Source organism: Nannospalax galili, unplaced genomic scaffold, assembly GCF_000622305.1.
Source record: "Nannospalax galili isolate Female #2095 unplaced genomic scaffold, S.galili_v1.0 scaffold686, whole genome shotgun sequence".
In the NCBI taxonomy this organism is placed as follows: domain Eukaryota; kingdom Metazoa; phylum Chordata; class Mammalia; order Rodentia; family Spalacidae; genus Nannospalax; species Nannospalax galili.
This window is the reverse complement of record NW_008355472.1, coordinates 658,585-679,636: the sequence shown is the minus strand read 5'-3', so window position 1 is coordinate 679,636 and position 21,052 is coordinate 658,585. Positions and strand designations below refer to the sequence as shown.

General features: G+C 41.4%; 1 protein-coding gene across 1 annotated transcript in view; it reads left to right on the top strand.

Annotated features, from left to right (window-relative positions):
• The window catches only part of Mrpl48 (mitochondrial ribosomal protein L48), a 65,439-nt gene that overhangs the window by 10,476 nt on the left and 33,911 nt on the right, over nt 1–21,052 (top strand). The window contains exons 2-4 of the mRNA XM_008852716.2: nt 2,777–2,829; nt 6,888–6,925; nt 15,466–15,554. Coding sequence (XP_008850938.1) covers nt 2,777–2,829; nt 6,888–6,925; nt 15,466–15,554 — 180 coding nt within the window. The remainder of the gene's footprint in view (nt 1–2,776; nt 2,830–6,887; nt 6,926–15,465; nt 15,555–21,052) is intronic.

The window sequence follows — 21,052 nt, the reverse complement described above, 5'->3', positions numbered from 1 at the left end:
CTCACAGAGATCCGCCTGTCTCTGCCTCCCGAGTGCTGGGATTAAAGGCGTTTATACTGAATTCAATATTGTATAACTGTATTAGTTCAACAGAAAACCTAAAAATTTTATAGCCACTTTTGAAAGAGATGTATCTTTGCTCTGGAAACTGTCATTGAGTATGTTAAAGCTGTAATGAAATGCTTCTTCTTAAAAAATAAAATATATTAAAAAAAAGAAAGTCCATACTTTATTTCAGTCTCTTCTGTTTTTATTGAAAGTCCTTTTTCTGTCCCAGGATCCCATCTAGGACATTCCAATCCATTTAGTCATCATGCTTCCTTAGGTTCCTCTTGCCTGTGGCATTCTCAGATTTTTTATGTTTTTTTGCATAATAAGCTCTTCACATATACATGTCGGAGGAATTGAAATTGTTACCCATAATGGGCATACTTTTCTATATGTTATGGGATCTTAAGGACAGACATTTAGAATTAGCAGTTTATAAAAGGAGGTCCCACATGTCGTATACTTCCTTAGCAAGGCTGTACTGCTGATCTTTCAGGTGGGTACTAGCAAGGCAGAGTGGGATTGAAAACTGGGGTGGGAATAGCCATTGCTGTTGCTTCCTCTTATTGTTTTGTCACAATTGGTATTATCATTACTGTTGTTATTGAAAGAGACTGTGTGCTGTAAGAAAGGCATAGCTCTGGAATAAGACAGTCTTAGCCGCCTTTGAGTTACACATTAAAAAAAAAAAAACATGAGTCGGGGTAGTGGTGCACGCCTGTAGTCCGAGCAGTTGGGAGGCAGAGGCAGGCAGATCTCTGTGATTTCAAGGCCAGTCTGGTCTATGTAATGAGGTCCAGGCCAGCTGGGACTACAGGGAGACCCTGTTTCAAAAAGACCAAAAACAACAACAAAAACCAAAGCCAAACACAAAACAACAACAGCAAAAAATAAACCCCAAATGACCAACAGAAGAAAACCTCCCTTGGAGGGGATGGAGAGATGGCACAAGAACACTTGCTGCTCTTGCGGAGGACCTAGGTTCAGTTCCTAGCACTCACATGGTGATTAACAGTCTGAAAATCCAGTTCTAGGGGATCTGACGCCCTCTTCTGGCCTCTGCAGAGTATTGCATGTATGTGGTGCACTTACCATGCAAGCAAAATACTCATACACATAAAATAAAAATAATAAATAAAATATTAAAGACAAACCAAAAAGCCGCTCTGGGTTTTAGTTGCCTCCCTTACAAAATTATTTTGCAGTGTTTGAGAATTAATATTTAAGAAAGTCCCTCTTTTTGTATTGTGGATGACAGATGTATAATATTTGTTGATTGATATTAGAAAAAATAGATCGGGGCTGGAGAGACAGCACAATGGTGAAGAGTGTGTACTGTTCTTGCAGAAGACTTGAGTTCAATTCCCAGCACCCATGTTGAGTGGCTCACTGCTGCCTGAAACTCCAGCTCCAAGAAGATCTGATGCTTTGGCCTCTGTAGGCACCTGAACTCATGTGTACATTCACACACACACACACACACACACACACACACACACACACACAAAATTAAAATTCAAAAGAAGAGCTGGGCATGCGGGTGCATGCCTTTAATCCCAGCACTCGGAAGGCAGAGGCAGGCAGATCTCTGTGAGATTGAGGCCAACCTGGTCTACATAGTGAGTTCCCAGCCACAAAGTGGCTAACAACCACCTTTAACTCCAGTTCCAGGGGAATCCATTGCCCTCTTCTGACTTCCACAGACATTGCACGACATGGGTGCACTTACATACATGCAGGCACTGCATTCATACACATAAAACAAAAATAATCAAAATTAAAATATTAAAAATGAAATTAAATATTTATTTTAATTTATGTGTATGAGTGTATTGTCTGCATGTGTGTGAGTGTGCCTGTGTTGTGCAATGCCTGTGGAGATCAGAAGAGGGCACTGGACCCCTGGAACTGAAGTTACAGATGGCTGTTAGTCACCATGTGGGTGCTGGGCAGCCAGTGCTCTTAACTTCTGAGCCATCTCACCAGCCTGAAATTTTTGGTTATTTTTTTTTTTTTTTTTTAAAGAAAAACAGGTTGGTCATGGTGGTGCATGCCTTTAGTTCCAAGACTCGGGAGGCAGAGGCAGGCAGATCTCTGAGTTCCAGGCCAGCTAAGGCTAAGACCCTGTCTCAAAAAAAAAAAAAAGGACAATATTGTGTACCTGGAGGAAGGAGGGAGGAAGGAAGGAGGAAGGAGGGAGGGAGGAAGGAGGAGGGGGAGGGGGAGGAAGGAGGAAGGGGAGGGGGAGGAGGAGAAAAACGATCAAATTGAAAAAGAGAAAAACAGGATGAAAAATTGTGGGGGAAATATTCTGTTATTTATTTTTTAAAGCATTTTCGGGGTCTGAAGAGATGGCTCAGCGGTTTAGAACACTGGGTGTTCTTACAGAAGACCCAGGTTCGAATCCCAGCACCCACATGGCAGCTAACAGCTGTCCATAACTGCAGTCCCAGGGGATCCGACAGTCTCTTCTGACCTCCGTGGGCATTGCACAACATGGGTGCACTTACTTACATGCAGGCAATACATGCATACACATAAAATAAAAATAAATAAAAAATTAAAGCATTTTCTCTACTGGGCAGAATAACAAACCTTTGTTTTGCTTTCAAGTTAGGTATTTGCTAGATAACAGCTTTTGGAACTTTATGGTTTGTATACTTCGTGAGAAGAGGTGCTTGGAGGTCTGAAAGGTTAGGATTATCCTCACATGGCTGTTTTGTTGTAGGTGCTGGGGCTGCGGAACAATACCATTTCTAAGCAAGTCTTTTCCCTCTTAAGGTAAGGATATTAGTAACAAATATGGCTAACAGTAGATTTGTGGTTGACATAACATGTTGCTTTCTTCATATCCACTGTGTGTCTGCTAAGCAGCTCAAGTTTTGATTCCCTAGCATCTTGCTCCTTTCCCATTCTCAGTAAAAGGTCATTCCATTCATCTAGTCACTCAGGCCAAAACACTTGAATTTCATCGACACTGTTATTGCTCTTGTTCTATAGCCAACTTTTCAGCTGAGCTCCAGTGTTGAAATATATCCAGAGTCAAGCCATTTCTTACCTCTAGTTTTCAGCTTTATGTTTTCTGTTTTGCTAAACCCTGGAAAATCAGCTCCTCATCTTATCATCATCTTCACAGTCTTCCTAACTAATCTCTCAATGTTTACTTTGGTCTTTTTTTCTTCATACTGAAATGGAGCTATTTTTTCAAAGCAAGTTCAGTTATATCACTCCTTTGCTCAAAATTCTCCAATGGTATGCTATCTATATTAATTACTGTCTTATTGTTTCCAAATTCCCAACAAGAAGCAACTTAAAGAAGGAAGGTTTGTTTTGGTTTACAGTTTCAGTTTACAGTTCATCATGGATAAGGTATCACCTCAGTAGCATGAGGCAGCTGGTCACTTTGCATCCACAGACAGAAAGCAGAGAGAGATGATGCTGGTGCTTGGCTCACTTTCTGCTGTCTTCCTTTTATTCATCCTGGGACCCCAGCCCAGTGAGGTGTCTCCTAGGTGGTTCTTAATTCAGTCAAGTTGACAATGAGAATTAAACATGACATCAACTTACTCAAAATAAAATCTATAGTCCTTTCCATGGCCCACAATGCCTAATGCTGAAGTCTAAAGAGGGTAATCTATTTCTTTAAGATGATATATATAGGTTAAAATTAGGTATTAAAGCCAAGGTTTTTTTCTTTTCTTTTTCCTTCCTTCCTTCCCTCCTTCCTTCCTTCCTTCCTTCCTTCCTTCCTTCCTTCCTTCCTTCCTTTCTTTCTTTTTTTGACCTTTTTGAAACAGGGTCTTCCTGTAGCCCCAGCTGGAACTCACTATGTAGATCAGGCTGGCCTTGAACTCACAGGCCTGCCTCTGCCTGTGCTGGGCATTAAAGGCGTGTGCCACCACACCCAGCTAAAGCCAAGGGTTTTTTTGTTTTGTTTTTGTTTTTTGTCTTTTTGAAACAGGGTCTCCCTGTAGTCCCAGCTGACCTGAACTCACTATGTAGACCAGGCTGGCCTCGAACTCACAATGATCTGCCTGTCTCTGCCTCTGCTGGGACTAAAGGCGTGTGCCACCACACCCGGCCTTTGTTTTATTTTTTAATTATACTACATATAGAGTGTATCCTCTGTATTGATTTTTGTCTAGTTGCTCATGGAATACATTTGGTACATTGTTTCTCGATTCAGCGGGTATTTGACCAGTGTCTTAAATATTGCAGTCACAGGATGTAAAATGATAAATTGCAATCCTCTTTAGCTACTTGGCCTCATAAGACTGGGTCATTTTATGAATGTTTTACATTTTTTGAAGCCTTCCTCTTCTTATTCAATATATTTTCCTATCAGTTAACTACTAATTTACACACACCTGCTATAATACCATCCTAGACATTTTACATGTTATCTCTAACCTTCACAGAAATATAGGATGAATATAAATAACTCATGTCACAAAAGAGGAAACTGACTCAGAGTTTAAGATAGAGTTTCAGTCTCCTGAGATTGTACTATTATTATCTGTATTTTAAAGAAGAGATAACTGAATTACAGTAGTATCAAACAATGGGTAAGGTCACAGTTTAGAAATGGTTTAGTCAGCGTTCAATCACAGATTTGCTTTCCTCAGGCCTATACCACACTTTAGTTTCAAAGCTTCTTGGGATGCAGAATTAAAATGTTCCAGTCCCCTAGTCAGCTGAGCAGAGCCATATTATTCTCCTTCCTGTCCTCTGGCTTCTCTGTGCCACCCAGCTCTCACCGCTGCCCTTTTCTCTCCCTCCTCCCAGAGCCTGTCTTGATATTGTAAGGCTTGTGTCCAACTCGTTGGTTCTTCAGCTTCAGTCTCTTCTCATTCCATCTCTCACCTGATGCTCTGGTCAACTTTTCCAAAACACAAGCTTGATTGTTTCACTCCTGTACTTAAAATATCCCGAGAATTGGGGGCTGGAGAGATGGCTCAGCAGTTAAGAACACTGAGTGTTCTTGCAGAAGACCCGGGTTCAAATCCCAGCACCCACATGGCAACTAACAACTGTCAGTAACTCCAGTCCCAGGGGATCTGACAGCCTCTCTGACCTCCACAGACATTGCACAACTTGGGTGCACTTACCTACATGCAGGCAATACACACATACACATAAAAAAAAATCCTGAGAATGTTCCACTGCTTACACAGAGTAAAAAACAAACAGCACAGCCTATATTTTCTTCATGACCTGGTTTCTGAATACCTCTCCAGCTTTATTTTTTCACCGTCCTCTTACCTTCTACTTAAGTTCTTGCAATTTCTAAACACACTCCTTCATACCCCTGTTTAGAGTGCTTTTCATGCAGTGCTACGGAATTGAGAACAGTTCCCCTCCTCTCTCCTTTCCTCTTCCCCTTTTCTTCTTTGTTTTTGTAGCATGAGGGGTCAAATCCAAGGCCTTGGACAGACTGAGCCACCCCTTGACCACTGAACTATATCCTAGTCCACAGTTCCTCATTTTTTTAAAAAACTCAATTTAGGGCTGGAGAGATGGCTCAGTGGTTAAGAGCACTGACTGCTCTTGCAGAGGACCGGGATTTGATTCCCAGCACCCACATGGCAGCTACAAACAGTCCTTAACTCCAGTTCCAGGGGAATCAGAAGCCCTCTTCTGACCTCTGTGGCATTACACAACATGGGTGCACTCACATACATGCAGGTAATACATTCATACACATAAAATAAAAATAATAAAGTATTTTTAAAAAAATTTTAAAAAGATCTGTTACTTATTTGAAAAAGCTTCTAACTAAAAGCAGGCCTAGGTTCTTTTTAAAAATATTTTACTTATTATTTTTATTTTATGTGTATGAGTATATTGCCTGCATGTATGTGAGTGCACCCGTGTCATGCAATGCTGCAGAGGTCAGAAGAGAGCTTCGGATTCCCCTGAAACTGGAGTTAAGGACAGTTTGTAGCCGCCATGTGGGTGCTGGGAATCGAACCCCAGTCCTCTGCAAGAGCAGTCAGTACTCTTTACTGCTGAGCCATCTCTCCAGACCCTAGGTTATTTTTTAAAAAAAATATTTTATTATTTTTATTTTATGTGTGTGAGTGTTATGCCTTCATGTAGGTGAGTGAACCCATGGCGTGATGCCCGCGGAGGACAGAAGAGGCTGTCAGATCCCCTAGAACTGGAGTTATGGCCAGTTGTTAGCTGCCATGTGGGTGCTGGGAATCGAACTAAAATCCTCTGCAAGAACAGTCAGTGTTCTTAATTGCTGAGCCATCTCTCCAGCCCCAGGGCTAGGGTCTTTAAAAACAAAAGCAAAAACAAAACCTCAGTTTAAGTTGGGCATGGTAGTGCATGCCTTTAATCCCAACACTTGGGAGGCAGAGGCAGGTAAATCTCTGTAGTTTGAGGTTAGCCTGGTCTACATAGGGAGTTCCAGAGCCAGCTAGGACTACAGGGAGACCCTGTCTCAAAAATACCAGAAAACCAACCAACCAAACAAAAAAAAACTCAGTTTAAATTGTTCTAATTGTGTAGTTCCATCTTTCTGGTTGATGGAATCATATCTTCCTTTGAATCTTGTACATTTTTCTGTTCTGTATTAGTAATATATTATGATTCACATGTATTTACATTTACCAATTCCCAAGTAGACCACGTGCATAGATACTGTACTTATATTTACATCCCAGGACCACTTTATTTGACATATGGCCAGTGCTCACTAATGTTTGTGGAAGGAAAGAGTAGGAAAATATAGCATTGCTATATTCTTAACATAGAGCATAAAGATTTTGGTAATTTTGCAAATAAATGTGAATATCTAATTCAACATCCTTTCCCTTTCCCTCTCTCTTTAGATTCAGATTTTTGGGAGAGAATCCCATTTATTCTGCAGGTAAGTGGGTATTTCTTGATTTGGTGTGCCATCTGCAGATGACCCTCCAGCACTCTGTAGTAATTTTGTCTAGAAGGCCTAACGTATATGTTTGAGGAGAGTGGCAGGACCAAATCCTTCTCCTTACATAGAATAGAGCCATGGACAAGAACATCAAGTAGTGAGTGGTTAGACAGGAACCTATAGGAAGTGTGGATTCCCAACTCTACCATTTCCTTCTGTGATTATTTACTTTGTTTGTTTGTTTGTTTTGAGGCAGGACCTTACTCTGTTACCCAGGCTGGTCTCAGAGATCCTCCTGTCTTAGCCTTACAGGTGCTGAGATTACAAGCATGTTCCATGTCTGGTACTTACTCTGTGACCTTTGACTACCTCTCTGTAACTTGGTTTCCTCAATTAAAAAAAAAATTGGGGTAGGGCTGGAGAGATGGCCCAGCAGTTAAGAACACTGGTTGTTCTTGCAGAAGACCCGGGTTTGAATCCCAGCATCCACATGGCAGCTAACAACTGTCCATAACTCCAGTCCCAGGGGATCCGACAGCCTCTTCTGGCATCTGTGGGCATTGCACGACATGGGTGCACTTACCTACATGCAGGCAATATGCGCATACACATAAAATAAAAATAATAAATTTTTTTAAAGACCTGAGTTTGAATCCCTAGTGCCCACTGAGCCATCTCTCCAGCCCCTATTATTGTTTTTTAAAAAATCTTTCATACTGGGGCTAGAGGTGTAGCTCAGTTGGTAGAGGACTTATACAAAGCTCTGGATTCAACCCCCAGCACTACATGAACAGGGCATAGTGGTGTATGCCTGTAATCCCAACATTTGGGAGAGAGATGTGACAGGAGGATCAGGAGTTCGAGGTCATCCTTTGCTACTCTCATATTTCAGGCCAGCCTGGGCTACATGAAATTTCAAAATTGTATTATAATAATGTTTAGAAGAGTAAGGAGCAGTGCCCTGTTTCTACCTCCACTTATTCACTCCATGTATGGGCTGTGGTATCATCCCAGCTGACCTAAGGAAAGGCTGATTATGGTCGTTCTCTTTTTCTTATTAACTTGAATATATTAGTTCAAAGTAAATGTATAAAAAGAGGGTAAATGAAGGGAGCTTGGAGTGGTCTGACCACAGAGTAAGCAGAGACACCTGTATTCAAATCTAGGAAGCATCAGAAGAACTTGAAAAAAACAAAGTGGGCAGCTGCCAGGCACAAATCATTGCAGACTGCTTTGGTAGAGTGTCTTGAGAACCATTTTTGTTTTGTTTTTTAAGTATGCATTTATTATGTACTGTTTGCCAGGCACTGGCATTTTCTCTGCCTTGAGGGACGTAGAGTCTGTTGAATGTAGAGAATATCCTGTAATTGGATTCTTGGTTGGTGCTATTCCAGTTTTATCCCCATTCTCTATCTGCATAGCTCTGCTGAAAATACTTGTTCCAGTTTCAAAAAGAGAAAATTAAAACAGAGTTGTTTACCCCCAACCTAGATTGACAGGTTCAGTTCCCTGGTAAGTGAACATAAATATTGAAGGACATTTGTCTCTAATGTACGCAAAGGAAAGGGGAGGAGTATGTGCTTACATCTTACAATTGTGGCAATTGAACGATTTTCAATTTGAATCAAGGAGTTTTCTGACTTGTCAGTGAAGGGTGGCTTTTCCTACCAATGGGCTAGGATGTTCATGTGACAGCAGGAAATTAGCTTAATGACACAAAGTAGAGGGAAAGAATCCAGTTGAACTTACTGGAAATAAGAGGCTTTCAAACTTAAACATTTTATGATTAAAACAACTGGCTAATTAAACAGTTTAACCACTGGCAATTTGACCCAAACCTTTCATTTAAGGAGGGAAAATGGTTAATTTAACAGTGGTTTGAACCAGCTTTTTAATTAACCAGATGCTCTAATTATAGGAATTGCCCCAAACTGAATTTGAGAATGTCTCCTTGCCAAGGAATTCCCAAATTTGCAACCCTTGCAACTTGAGCTGTATCATCATCTCAGAGATCAGCCTCCTTTCTGCTTTTTGGAGTCACTGATGGATGATTGAGTGTCTGTGTGCTTAAACATGGTGATTGACATCTGAGTTTTTTTTTAACTTTAAAAAAATATTATTTTTCTTTTATGTGTATGTGTATATTGCCTGCATGTAGGTAAGTGCACCTGTGTTGGGCAATGCCTGCGGAGGTCAGAAGAGGCTGTCGATCCCCTGGAACTGGAGTTATGAACAGTTGTTAGCCCATGTGGGTGCTGGGATGTGAACCCAGGTCTTCTGCAAGAACAGTCAGTGTTCTTAACCACTAAGCCATCTCTCCAGCCTCCTGAGCTTTTATTTTCCCCAAATATTTTATTATATAGTACAGGCACAAGAGAGCTATAACTCTGAAGCTAAACTCTTGATCTTTGTATGTTTAGGGCAGCAGAAGAGTTTCATAGAGATGGTGACTTCAGTTGGCTGTGGATGTTGTGTAGAATTTCATATCAGTGAGGCACAGTCCCCTAACTGAGGGGGACAGGCCAGCAAGGCACAGTGACAAGGCTTATATAAAATGCCCAGTGTAGCTCTATGGCTGAGAAATGGAATTTTTTTTTTTGTCTTTTTGAAGCAGGGTCTCCCTGTAGCCCCAGCTGTCCTGGAACTCACTATGTAGACCAGGCTAGCCTTGAACTCAGAGATCCACCTGCCTCTGCCTCCCAAGTGCTGGGACTACAGACATACACCACCACGTACAGTAATAGAATGAAATGGAATAGTTGGACCTAGACTATAAAGTCAAGGTCCATAAATGTTTAGCTAAGCAATTCCAACTTTGGGCAGTGGAAACCTATCAGACATTGGAAAACTGGGCAAATAACATCTCATTGTTGTCTCTATAGTCTCTGACAAACAGTGGCCACTGCCAAAAATTACATTTGTACAATGGATGAAAGGTTGAATTAATGGCAAAGAACAATGAATGGCTGGAGAGATGGCTCAGTGGTTAAGAACATGTACAGCTCTTTCAGAGGGCCTGGGTTCAGTTCCCAGCACCCACATCAGGTGTGTTCAGTTCCTAGCACCCACATCAGGTGGCTCACAACCATCTGTAACCCAGTTCCATGGGATCCACTACCCTCTTCTAGCCTCCATGGGCATTGCATGTGCATTGTGCACATACATATAGGCAAAACACTAATATTAATAATAATAATGATGATAATAATAATACAAAATAAAAAGAGACTTTTTTTTTTAAAGAACAATGATTACATTTTTGTTTTAGAAGGACTCTTCTGTGGCTCCAGAGGGTGGAGTAAAGGTATGTGTGGGTATAGAAAGGTCAATAGTAACAGCTCAGTCTTCTAATCTCCTAACCCTTCCAGTCCATACTCTTTCTGACTCCTTTCACACAGCAAACAAAATGATCTTTTAGAAACATAACAATCATGTAATTTCTCTGCTTATTGCTGTTCAGGATGAAATCCAAACCCTTAACAAGTCCCAGTTTTGTTGGTTCCAGTTCTCCACCCCCTTTAGTCTTTGGTCTGTCTTTCTTTGTGTCAACCACACTCACAGTATTTCTGCCTCTTGATTGTGCCCCACATTAGGGCCTTTGCACATGCTGTTTCTTCATCTGGAGTATACATCCTCCATCTTCCCCTGTAAGAAACTCCTACTTTCCTGTTTGTTGTGTCTTATTATTTTTAATAGATAGTATATGTATATGGAACAAATTTTAAAAGGTATAAAAGAGTCTAATTAAAAAGTAAGTATGCCAGGGCTGGAGAAATGACTCAGTGGTTAAGAGCACAGGCTGTTCTGGAAAAGAACCTAGGTTTTGATTCCCACATAGCAGCTAACAACCATCTGTAACTCCAGTTCCAGGGGATCCAGTGCCCTCTTCTGACCTCTGCAGGCATTGCATGACATGGATGTACCTATCCACATGCAAACAATACACTCATACACATAAAAGAATAAAATATTTTTTAAAATGTAAGTCTCCCCTCTGGCTTCTGGCCACTTCTGTTCCCTAGGGATAACCACTGTTACCATTTCCTCAGAAATCCAGTCTCATTTCAGATGTCTTTTTTTTTTTTTTCAGAAGCCTCCTCTGCCACTCCATGCTGGCATAAGTCCACCTATCATATTGCCACAGCCCTCTCTGATGTGTTGTATTTTACATTTACTTTGTGACTATTCTACCATGAGTCCCTCCTTCACCTAGACTGTAGATGAAGTTTGGTTGGCATTGACACTTTTATAGCAGCATATAAGTACTCAGTAATTAAGCTCATTCTGAGTTTTCTGTAAGTTCATCTCTTACCACTCTGCTCCTTGTACTCCACTTTGAAAATTTCTCTGGCTCTTCCCTCCCTATACAATGTTTTATCCTCACTAACTCATAATTAGCCTTTATTTTTTATTTATTTATTTATTTTAGACAGGGTCTCCCTGTAGCCCTAGTTGCCCTTGGAACTATATAGATCAGGCTGGCCTTGATCTCACAAAGACCTTTTGGCCTGTCTCTACCTCCCTAGTGCTAGCATTAAAGGTGTGTGCCACCAGGCCCAGCTAGCCTTCACATTTTACTTAAAAGCCTGTCTCCCTAGTGAATAGGGGATTTTATATAGGGGATTGTTTGTTTGTTTGTTTTTGAGACAAGGTCTTGCATATGTAGCCCAAACCAGCCTTGGCCCTTCAGTCCTCCTGCCTCATTCTCTGGAGTTTTAGGATTACAGGTGTGTACCACCACCCCTGCTAGAGGGACCTGTCTTTGTTCACTGTTACAGTTTGAGCTTCTAAGTCAATGCTTGGTACCAGTCAGGCCTCCACAGATACTGAGTAGTTGAATACTCCATAATTTTACAACTCTAGTATCTGTCATTTGCAAACTTAAAAGGGTAAAGTTGTCATTGGCTATCTGAATGTATAATAATAAATTTTTATGGGTGAATGAATGTACTTTGGAGAGTTCAGTTCTTTTCAGGAGGCAGGATTTTTTATTATTTATTTATTTTTATTTTATGTGTATGAGTGTATTGCTTGCATGTGTAAGTGCACCTGCCATGCAGTACCTTTGGAGGACAGAAGGGGGTGTCAAATCCTCTGGAACTGGAGTTATGGACAGTTGTTAGCCACCATGTGGGTGCTGGGATTCAAACTTGGGTCTTCTGCAAGAACAGCCAGTGCTCTTAACTGCTGAGCCATCGATCCAGCCCCTCCCCAGGAGGCAGTATTTTCTTAAACATTTATTTTGTGTGTGTCTGTGTCTGTGTGCACACAGCAGTGTGCATGCAGAGGTCAGAGAGCAACTTGAAGGAATCAGTTTTCTCCTCTCACCCTTTGGGTTCCAGGAATCAAGCTCAGGATGTCAGGCTTGATGGCTGGTACCTTTACCTGCTGAACCATCTTCATGGCCCCATAAGGCAATATTTTGAAGTATTTTGAGGAAATGAAAATCTTGTTGAAGGAGACTCATTTTCAAGGCCCTGGTCTGAGGAGCATTGTGTATATCTGTTAAAGAAATTAGGGTATAGCCAGGCATGGTGGCAACACACCTTTAAACCCAGCACTCAGGAGGCAGAGGTAGGCAGATCTCTGTGAGTTTGAAATCAGTCTGGTCTACAGAGTGAGTACCAGGTCAGCTGGGGCTACAGGGAGACCCTGTCTCAAAAATACCAAAAAAAAAAAAGAGAGAGAGAAAGAAAAAGAAAAAGGGAAATTAGGGTATTTATCAGCTCAGGTGAGGGCTCAGGTTGTAGGGTCTGGAGCCAAAAGCCTCAAAACATCAAAATCCTTCTATTTGGGAAAGTGTAGTTGGGGCAGCAGCCATGAAAATACCTCACATACAGTCATTGCTGTTTGTTTGAGAACCTCTGAAAATCTCTCTCTTTTTTGCACGGTAAGCCCTTATGCTTCTTTCAAGAACACAGCTATCACTTGGACCTGTTATGTTAAACCCTGTGCCCTCCACCCCCACACCAAAGGCAGAATTAATTTTTCTTCTTTGGGTACCCACAACATTACATCTCTGTTAATTTGTATACTGTATTATAATTATCTGCTTTTCTATCCTTCCTTAGTAGATCTTGACTATGTCAAGGGAAAGTAGCATATATCTTCACCTTTATAACAGTCCCAATGTCTACAGAATTGTTAGCATGTAATTTTAAGTATGAACCAACTCCTATCCTAGATAGGATCCATGATGTCCTGGGTTGTCTTGATCAAATAATGTGGATTGTAAATGCAGGAAAGTTCTCTGCAGCCAGGATTGTCTCTGGCCTGACATAGAGCACACCTGCTTGGAAGCCCATTTTAGAAAGCAGGGGCCAAAGAAATGTTTTACTTGATGTTCCTTAGACTCTTCAATTACTTCTATTACTTCTGTTACTTCCTGACAGGAGTCACAGAACCAGGAAGAAAGGGAGATGGACTTCCCCAGAAAGTGGAGCATGAACAAGAAAGGCAGACAGATATAACCTGTCCATGGCTAATTTCAGGGAAAGGACAGAAATAAAAATCTGAAACCAAAGCTAGAAACCATCAGGTCTAGGCAGTGTTTGCATTCTAGAAACTTAAGTGTTATGACCTAGTGATTATCAACATAAACTCTGCAGTCAGATAGACCCAAGTGTAATGGCAGTTCTACCTCTCACTTTCTGGATGACTTGTTGATCATTTCACTAAAGTTTGTAAGCTACCTGTATTAGTTAATTTTCTTATCGCTGTGAACAAATACCTGACAGGAAGCAACTTTGAGACGAGAGAGTTTACTTTGTTTTACAATTGGTGGGACACAGTCCATCCTGTCAGGGAAGACATGAGACAGGAACAAGAGGTATCTGGCCACACTACTCTGCAGAGAGAAGCAGTGCTGGTACTGAGTTAGCTCTGTTTTTACGTGGTTCCAGAACCCAGCCCAAGGAATGGTACCACCCATGTTTAGGGTGGGTGTTCCCACCTCAGCTAACCTAGTCTAGAAAGTCCCTCACAGACATGCCCAGATACTTGTCTCTGGTGATTCCAGATCCTGTCAGGTTGACAATATTAACCATGACACTACCATTTCATTTTTATTTATGGATGAAGATAAGAATGATGATTAAAAAAGAATGTGCATATATATGTATGCATGTATGTATGCATGCATATGTGTGTTTATTTGGAAGCAAGTTTTAGCAACAAGTCCTTTGAATGGGACCCACTACAGAATGTATGCATAGAAGGATTCTGTTTTTTCCTAGTAATGGCGTACACACATGCAGCTCTGTTTTCCTAAGGTTTTTCTTTTTGTTGGTGTTCACTTAAAATATGTATTGGATATTGCTCCATATCAATAATATAAGTTAAATCGGATTTTTTTTTTTTTTTTGGTCTTTTGAGACAGGGTCTCCTTGTTGCCCCAGCTGGCCTGGAACTTGCTATGTAGACCAGGCTGGCCTTGAACTCATAGAGATCTGACTGCCTCTGCCTCCCAAGTGCTGGGATTAAAGGCATGTGCCACCACCCCTGGGTAGATTATTATTATTTTTTCAGTTGTTTGTGGTGGTGGGCATGGGGGCTCGAGAGATGGCTTAGTGGTTAATAGCACTGGCTGCTTTTGCAGAGGACCAGCGTCCAGTTTCCAGCACCCATATGGTAGCTAACACCTGTCCTTAACTCCAGTTCCAGGGGGTCCAACGCCCTCTTCTGGCCTCTGCAGGCACCAGGCATGCACTTATGTTCATAAAGGCAAACCATACACATAAAATAAAAATAAAATCTTAAAAAAAAAGGACTTGAGCATCTTAGGCAAGTGTTCTATTGCTAGGCTATATACCCATTACTATATGATCTTTAAAACTTTATAGAACTTTGTAATACTTTTCTTTGCTGGTTATTTTTGCTGCCTGCCTCTTTATACAGTTGCCAACTGAAAACCTCCAGAGGGTGTTGCATGCTGGCTCATACCTGTAATCTCAGCTCTTTGGAAGCTGAGGCAAGAGGGTTACTGAGTGTTTCAGCCCAGCCTGGGGTACATAGTAAGTGTCAGTCTGGGCTGGGTACATAGTAAGTGTCAGTCTGGGCTATAGAATGAGACTTTGTTTCAAAAAGAACATTTGTTTATGTATGTATGTGTGTATGTGTGCACACTGAGGTTAGAGGGCAACTCACAGGAGTTGCTTATCTCCTTCCACCTTATGGGTCCCAGGGATCAAACTGAGGTCTTCAGCCTTGACTACAGCACTATTACCCACTGAACCATCTCACTTCCTTCAAAAAGAACAAACCAAACCAACAAAAATTTCAAAAAACAAATATTGCCTATTGCAGAATAAGAGACGGTAAGAACCTCATTACAATATATTTTGTCCCCCTGCCCCTCAATGACTTTTTCAGGAGAGAATTTCCCAAAGAAAAATGGGTGGTAGGGACTGAATATATTTCAGGGGCTAAAAGGAGAGACTAGGAGGGCAAATTTGGAATAAGCTCAGCATCAAGAACTATCTCCTTACATATGATCTGTCTCTGGAAGAGCTTATAAACAGTTTTTCTTCCTCTCTTAGGTGGCATTCTACTGAGTACCAGTCGGCACTACAGGTCAAAGCCCACTCATGGCATTGGAAGATACAAACACTTAATCAAAGTGCAAGAGGTAAGCAAGGCGAGCCCTTTAGAGATAGTGTGGGGCTTTTGTAGAGACCTGAAGATCATATATGCATAGGTGGGAAACAGGAGGATCAGAAAGGATATGGTTAGCTCTTGGTCCTCTCTGGTTGCTTACTTTGGAGTTATCCAGATCAGAGATGTTTCTACCAGCTAATAATCTTGTCCCTAGGCCATATTATCACACAGAAAAACGATATGGCTTAGTTTTATTATTTATGATATTTTTGAAAAAGCATCTTTTTAGTATTTCAGTGTGGACCTCAGAGTAGAAATCATGTATTAACATTAGTTGAATGAATAATGTGCTGCAAGTAAGAGATGGATTGATATTTTCATCCCAAATAGCTGGTTTTTATAGTATTGCAGATACAAACTATGTATGTGCTCCTTGAATCATCAGTGATAACTGGGAGGGAGTTGTAAGCATCGTAGTATCATTTCATCAGTTTCTCTGGCCTCAGCTCCGTGACTGCTTCTGTGGTTGGCTAAATTTCTCTTCATGTGCAGACTTTGTGGTTTGGTGGATACAGAACTGACCTGATAGTCAGAAGCTTGGCTTTGAGTCTCAAGTCTATCACTTCCTATAGGCAGTAGAATTGAGAAGATTTTGTTGTTATAGTTAGGGAATCTTCAGTATCCTTCGATTCTTTGGTCTATTTTAATGCTCTCATACAACTATACATCTGCCTTTGCTTTTCTATGACAGAAGTGCAAATTACTGTATTAGAGCCTCAAAACCACTAAAGTCACCATTTTCTGAGTATCATCTTTACAAGGAATCTCGTAAGAACATTCATCTTTGAGACCTGTGTCAGGTAGGCTTCCAGTAGAAAACATGTTCAGGGTTAGTTCACTACTTTTGAGCTTTGTAACTCTGAATAAATTAATCTTTGGAGGGGGGGCTTTTTTGAGACAGAGTTTCCCTGTAGCCCCAGCTGGCCTGGAGCTCACAATGTAGACCAAGCTGGCCTTAAACTCACAGAGCTCCACCTGCCTCTGCCTCCCAAGTGCTGGGATTAAAGGTGTGCACCACCATACCCAGCCTGAATAAATTAACCTTACCTGTCTAGGCATGGTGGGCCATGAAATTATATGTAAAATGTTTTTTGTATGTGAATATTTCTAAGAGATTTGGAATTACAGGCCTGGGCCACCATGCCCCTGAGTCTACTATAACTTTTATCCAATGGTATGGATTGCACCTAGGGTCTTGTGCATAGTAGACAAGTGTTCTACCACCAAGGTACATCCCCAGTCCCCATAGTTTTTATCAGACTCTTCATAAAGACTGAGAAACTTTGGATCAGAATAGCTTAAGAGTCCTTCAACTCAGATATCATGAAGCTATAGAGTATTTAATGAATACATTTATCATGTAATATGCTCTGTTGATGCCTTGCCTAGGCAAAGTTGGTTAAAATGTTTTATTAGCATATATTAATTATACATAACAATAGGTTTCATTATGACATTTTTATGCATGTACATAATATGTTTCAGTCATGTTCACCCCTCGTTACCCTTCCTAGTCCCTCTCCCACTCTCACTAATCCGCTTTCTCTTCTACTTTCATGTCATGCACACGTGTGTTTGTATCCCAGTGAGTTTCATAAGGGTAGTTTACAGGAACATGGTGAGAATTTACTTACAGGAATGTGAACATCCCCCAGTGGCTACACCACTAAAGAAACTGTCTCTCTCCCATCATTATGAACTGTCTATAAATCTTCAGGGAGGGGTAGGGCCTCATCAGCCCCTCCTTCTCCATGACAGGATATTGACAGGCCCAATCTTGTATAGATCTTATGTAACTTCAGCTTCTGTGAGTTCAAGAGTAAGCAACCATGTCATACCTGGAAGTCAGTCCATACCTCTCCCTTTCCTCCAGTCCTTAAATGCCTTCTTCCCCCTTTTCTGTGATGTTTCCTAAGCTATGGAGGAGGTTATACATGGAGGGGGATGTTACAGTTATGCCTGGGCATCCAACAGTCATTTATTCTCAGTACTTTAACTAGTTAGGAGTCTCTGCAGTCATAGCTGACCATTGCAAACTGAAGCTTCTCTGATCAAAGCTGACAGCAGCATTAATCTATGAGCATAAACATAGTTATTAGGAAGGCAGTTTGACAAGCACATCATGTCCATTAGGCAAAACAAGAGGAGTAGCTTCCCCTCTCAGGCCTGTGACCTTTTGACTGGATTTACAGTATCAGAAAAATAATTTTTGCAGAATGAACAGGACCTGGTTCATGATCACCAGGAGCTGGTAAACTAGCAGAGAAACCATGCCCCCAGGCAGAAAATGACAAGTGCCAGGAGGAAGATACAAAATGCTATTAAAACTCAGAAGTGGCCAGGCGTGGTGTCACATGCCTTTAATCCCAGCACTCAGGAGGCAGAGGCAGGCGGATCTCTGTGAGTTCAAGGCCAGCCTGGTCTACATAGTGAGTTCCAGGACAGCTGGGGCTACAGAGAGACCCTGTCTCAAAAAGACCAAAAAACAAACAAACAAACAAAAAACAAAAGGAAAACTCAGGAGTGATTTACATTCTTTGGGTTGTGACACCTTAGAGTAAGTTGTTGGAGTTGTTTTATTGTAGGCATCCCCCTTCTAAAAACATCTTTCTATAAATCCCACATAAATTAGCAGGACAGAAAATTAATTTGGGGTGGGTCTTGGTTTTTGTTTTTGTTTTTTCTGTTTCTGGGATCCTTCCTCTAAGGTAATTTTCTGCATCTGCCTTGCTCTGACTTGCTACTTAGTTTGATAGAAAAAGAAGCTGAAGGCCATTTGTCCCGTCTTTCTCTCCACCACCTCCTCTCCTCACAGAAACCATGGCTTACCTCTCTTGGGCCTCTTGGTTTTCATGCGCATCTTCTCTTCTCTCTCTCTCTTTTTTTTTTTTTTTAAACATCTTCTCCTTTTTCAAAGAACTCACATGCTGTTCTGTCTGCTTGGAAGACCTTCTCCCCTTATTTACTTACAAAACTTTTTTTGAGACTCACTGGAAGTCATAACTCCCTTACCTTAGCCTCCCCAATGTTGGTATTATAGCCACGCACCACCACAGGAACAATAGCTATTGATCCCACAGAGTTAAAATGTGGGTTATTGAAGCTGCCCAGAGGTTTTTTTTTAATCAGAGGTGGCAAACACAACCCACAACTGAAAATAGCTGGCTCCAGATGACCTTAGTTGTTTGAAGGGAATAGTGTTCCCTTGGGTTAGGGAACCTACAGTGGCTTTCCTCTGATGCCATTCAGCATCCCACCATGGCTACAGTGGTGCTGTATGGTGGTGTGGCTGCTCCAGACTCTTCTATCCCTATCCAGGGTAGCACAATGAAACCTTTCATCTTCAACTTACAAAGGCTTGTCACTTTTCCCCTCTGGGGACCTGGGTGGGATAAACTAGGATTCTTATGTAGCCTCTTTATCTCTCCTTAAAGCCTAGAGCCAAAGAAGACCAAAAAAAAAAAAAAAAAAAAAAAAAAAAAAAAAACCCAGTGAGTAGCCAGATTCCCATTTTTTCCTCTCCTGGTCTCATTCCGGCTGTCTGAGAGCCTAATATCCCTAAGGCAAGAGTTTTGCCATGCTCACTCAGAGTGCTCCGCTCTTGTCTCTTCTGTTGGTGTTCTCCCTTTCCTCCTCCCAAAGGTAGGACTTAGTGTTCTGACTTCTGAACCTTGGGATGAAAGGACATCAAGTTGCTCTCGTCTCTCCTTGTCAATGCTGCTTTCTCCTTTTTCTTGTGTGGCCTGATTTATGACGCTTCAGTTGTTCCTATCCCTAAATCCTGTGTCCCTGTCCCTGAGGAGGCAATGAGGGGGAAGATGGAAATGAAGCTTCTTCTGGGGTGGTGCATGGGGGAATGGCAACCAGCCACGGGAGCCCAAGTCTCTTATATCACAGGTCTGACCTCATCAGTGATGCCTCTGTACATTTTGCTATGCTGTCTCTCAGTTTTTGCACATGGTTTTTTTCTCACCATGAGCTCTTACCCTTCTTTTTTCCTGCACAGTACTCATCCTGCAAGACCCAGCTTAACTCATGACAATGAAGGATCACTTTTCAGAGCATATCTTTGGACTTAGCACCATCTTAATGTGTAGAGTTCAGCTTTTCAGAGCATATCTCTGGACTTAACAACCATCTTAATGTGTAGAGTTCACCCTTCCCTTAAATGCCTTGCATTATGCTGTTGAGTTCAAAATGCTTCAGATTTTTTTGGAGTGATTTATATTTGTCAGGTTAAAAATAGTAATAGCCGGGGCTGGAGAGATGGCTCAGCAGTTAAGAGCACTGACTGCTCTTGCAGAGGACCCAGGTTCAATTCCCAGCACCCACATGGTGGCTACGAACCGTCCTTAACTCCAGTTCCAGGGAAATCTGAAGCCCTCTCCTGACCTTCACGGCATTGCATGACATGGGTGCACTCACATACATGCAGGCAATACACTCATACACATAAAAAATTAATTAAAAATAATAATAATAGCCGGGCGTGATGGCGCACACCTTTAATTCCAGCACTTGGGTGGATCTTTGTGAGTTCAAGGCCAGCCTGGTCTACATGGTGAGTTCCAGGACAGCTGGGGCTACAGGGAGACCCTGTCTCAAAAGGACCAAAAAATAATAATAATAATAATAATAATAATGATAATAAATAATAATAACAGCCTGGCTGGTAAGAGAGCTCATTGGGTAAAAGTGCTAGCTGCACAAGCCTGACAACCTGGATTTGATCATACTAACCCGTGGTGAAAGGAGAGAACAGACTTCCAAAAGTAGTTATCCTCCGACTTCCGTGCACACATGCCTGCACACACAGGCGTACACATGCACACAATAATATAATAATAATAATAAATTAATAGTTTTCTAGGATTGTATAATGCTAGGACATTTACCCAAGCTCACTTACTTGCCCTTAGCTGTTTAACTTCCAATCCTGAGACCTTGGCAGCTCAGTAGTCAGAAGTGCAAAGAAGATGATGTGGGAGGAGAAATCAGGGGCAACATAAATGGCTTTTAGTTTGTAGTTGTTGGATGTTCTCAATTCCAGGCTCTGGGGCAAGAAAATAAGGTATGTCTTTTGTAACTCAAGCTATTTCCTTCTTTATAGACTGCCTCTAGTGAGATCAAGATATCTTTTTTCTTGAAAATTTTATCCTCTTTTTACTGTTGGCATAAAGGAGGTGTCTCCCATTTCTGACACCCATTTATTTTGTTTTAGCACCCATATGTAGATTAGTACTCATGGTCATAAATCAGTGAGGAGACTGAAATTATGTCCAGAAGAATCAGCAAGTCATAATTATTTTATACTTATAGTTCTAGCTTCCTTGGAATGAAAAGATTGGTTTTGTTGGCACTAGATGGGTTACAGGACTGGCTTAGGGAGAGTTGTTTCATACTAGTACTTATACTTTCCCCCTAGGCTGCTTCTTGTATCTCAGTGAAAAGAAAAACCATTGAGTATCT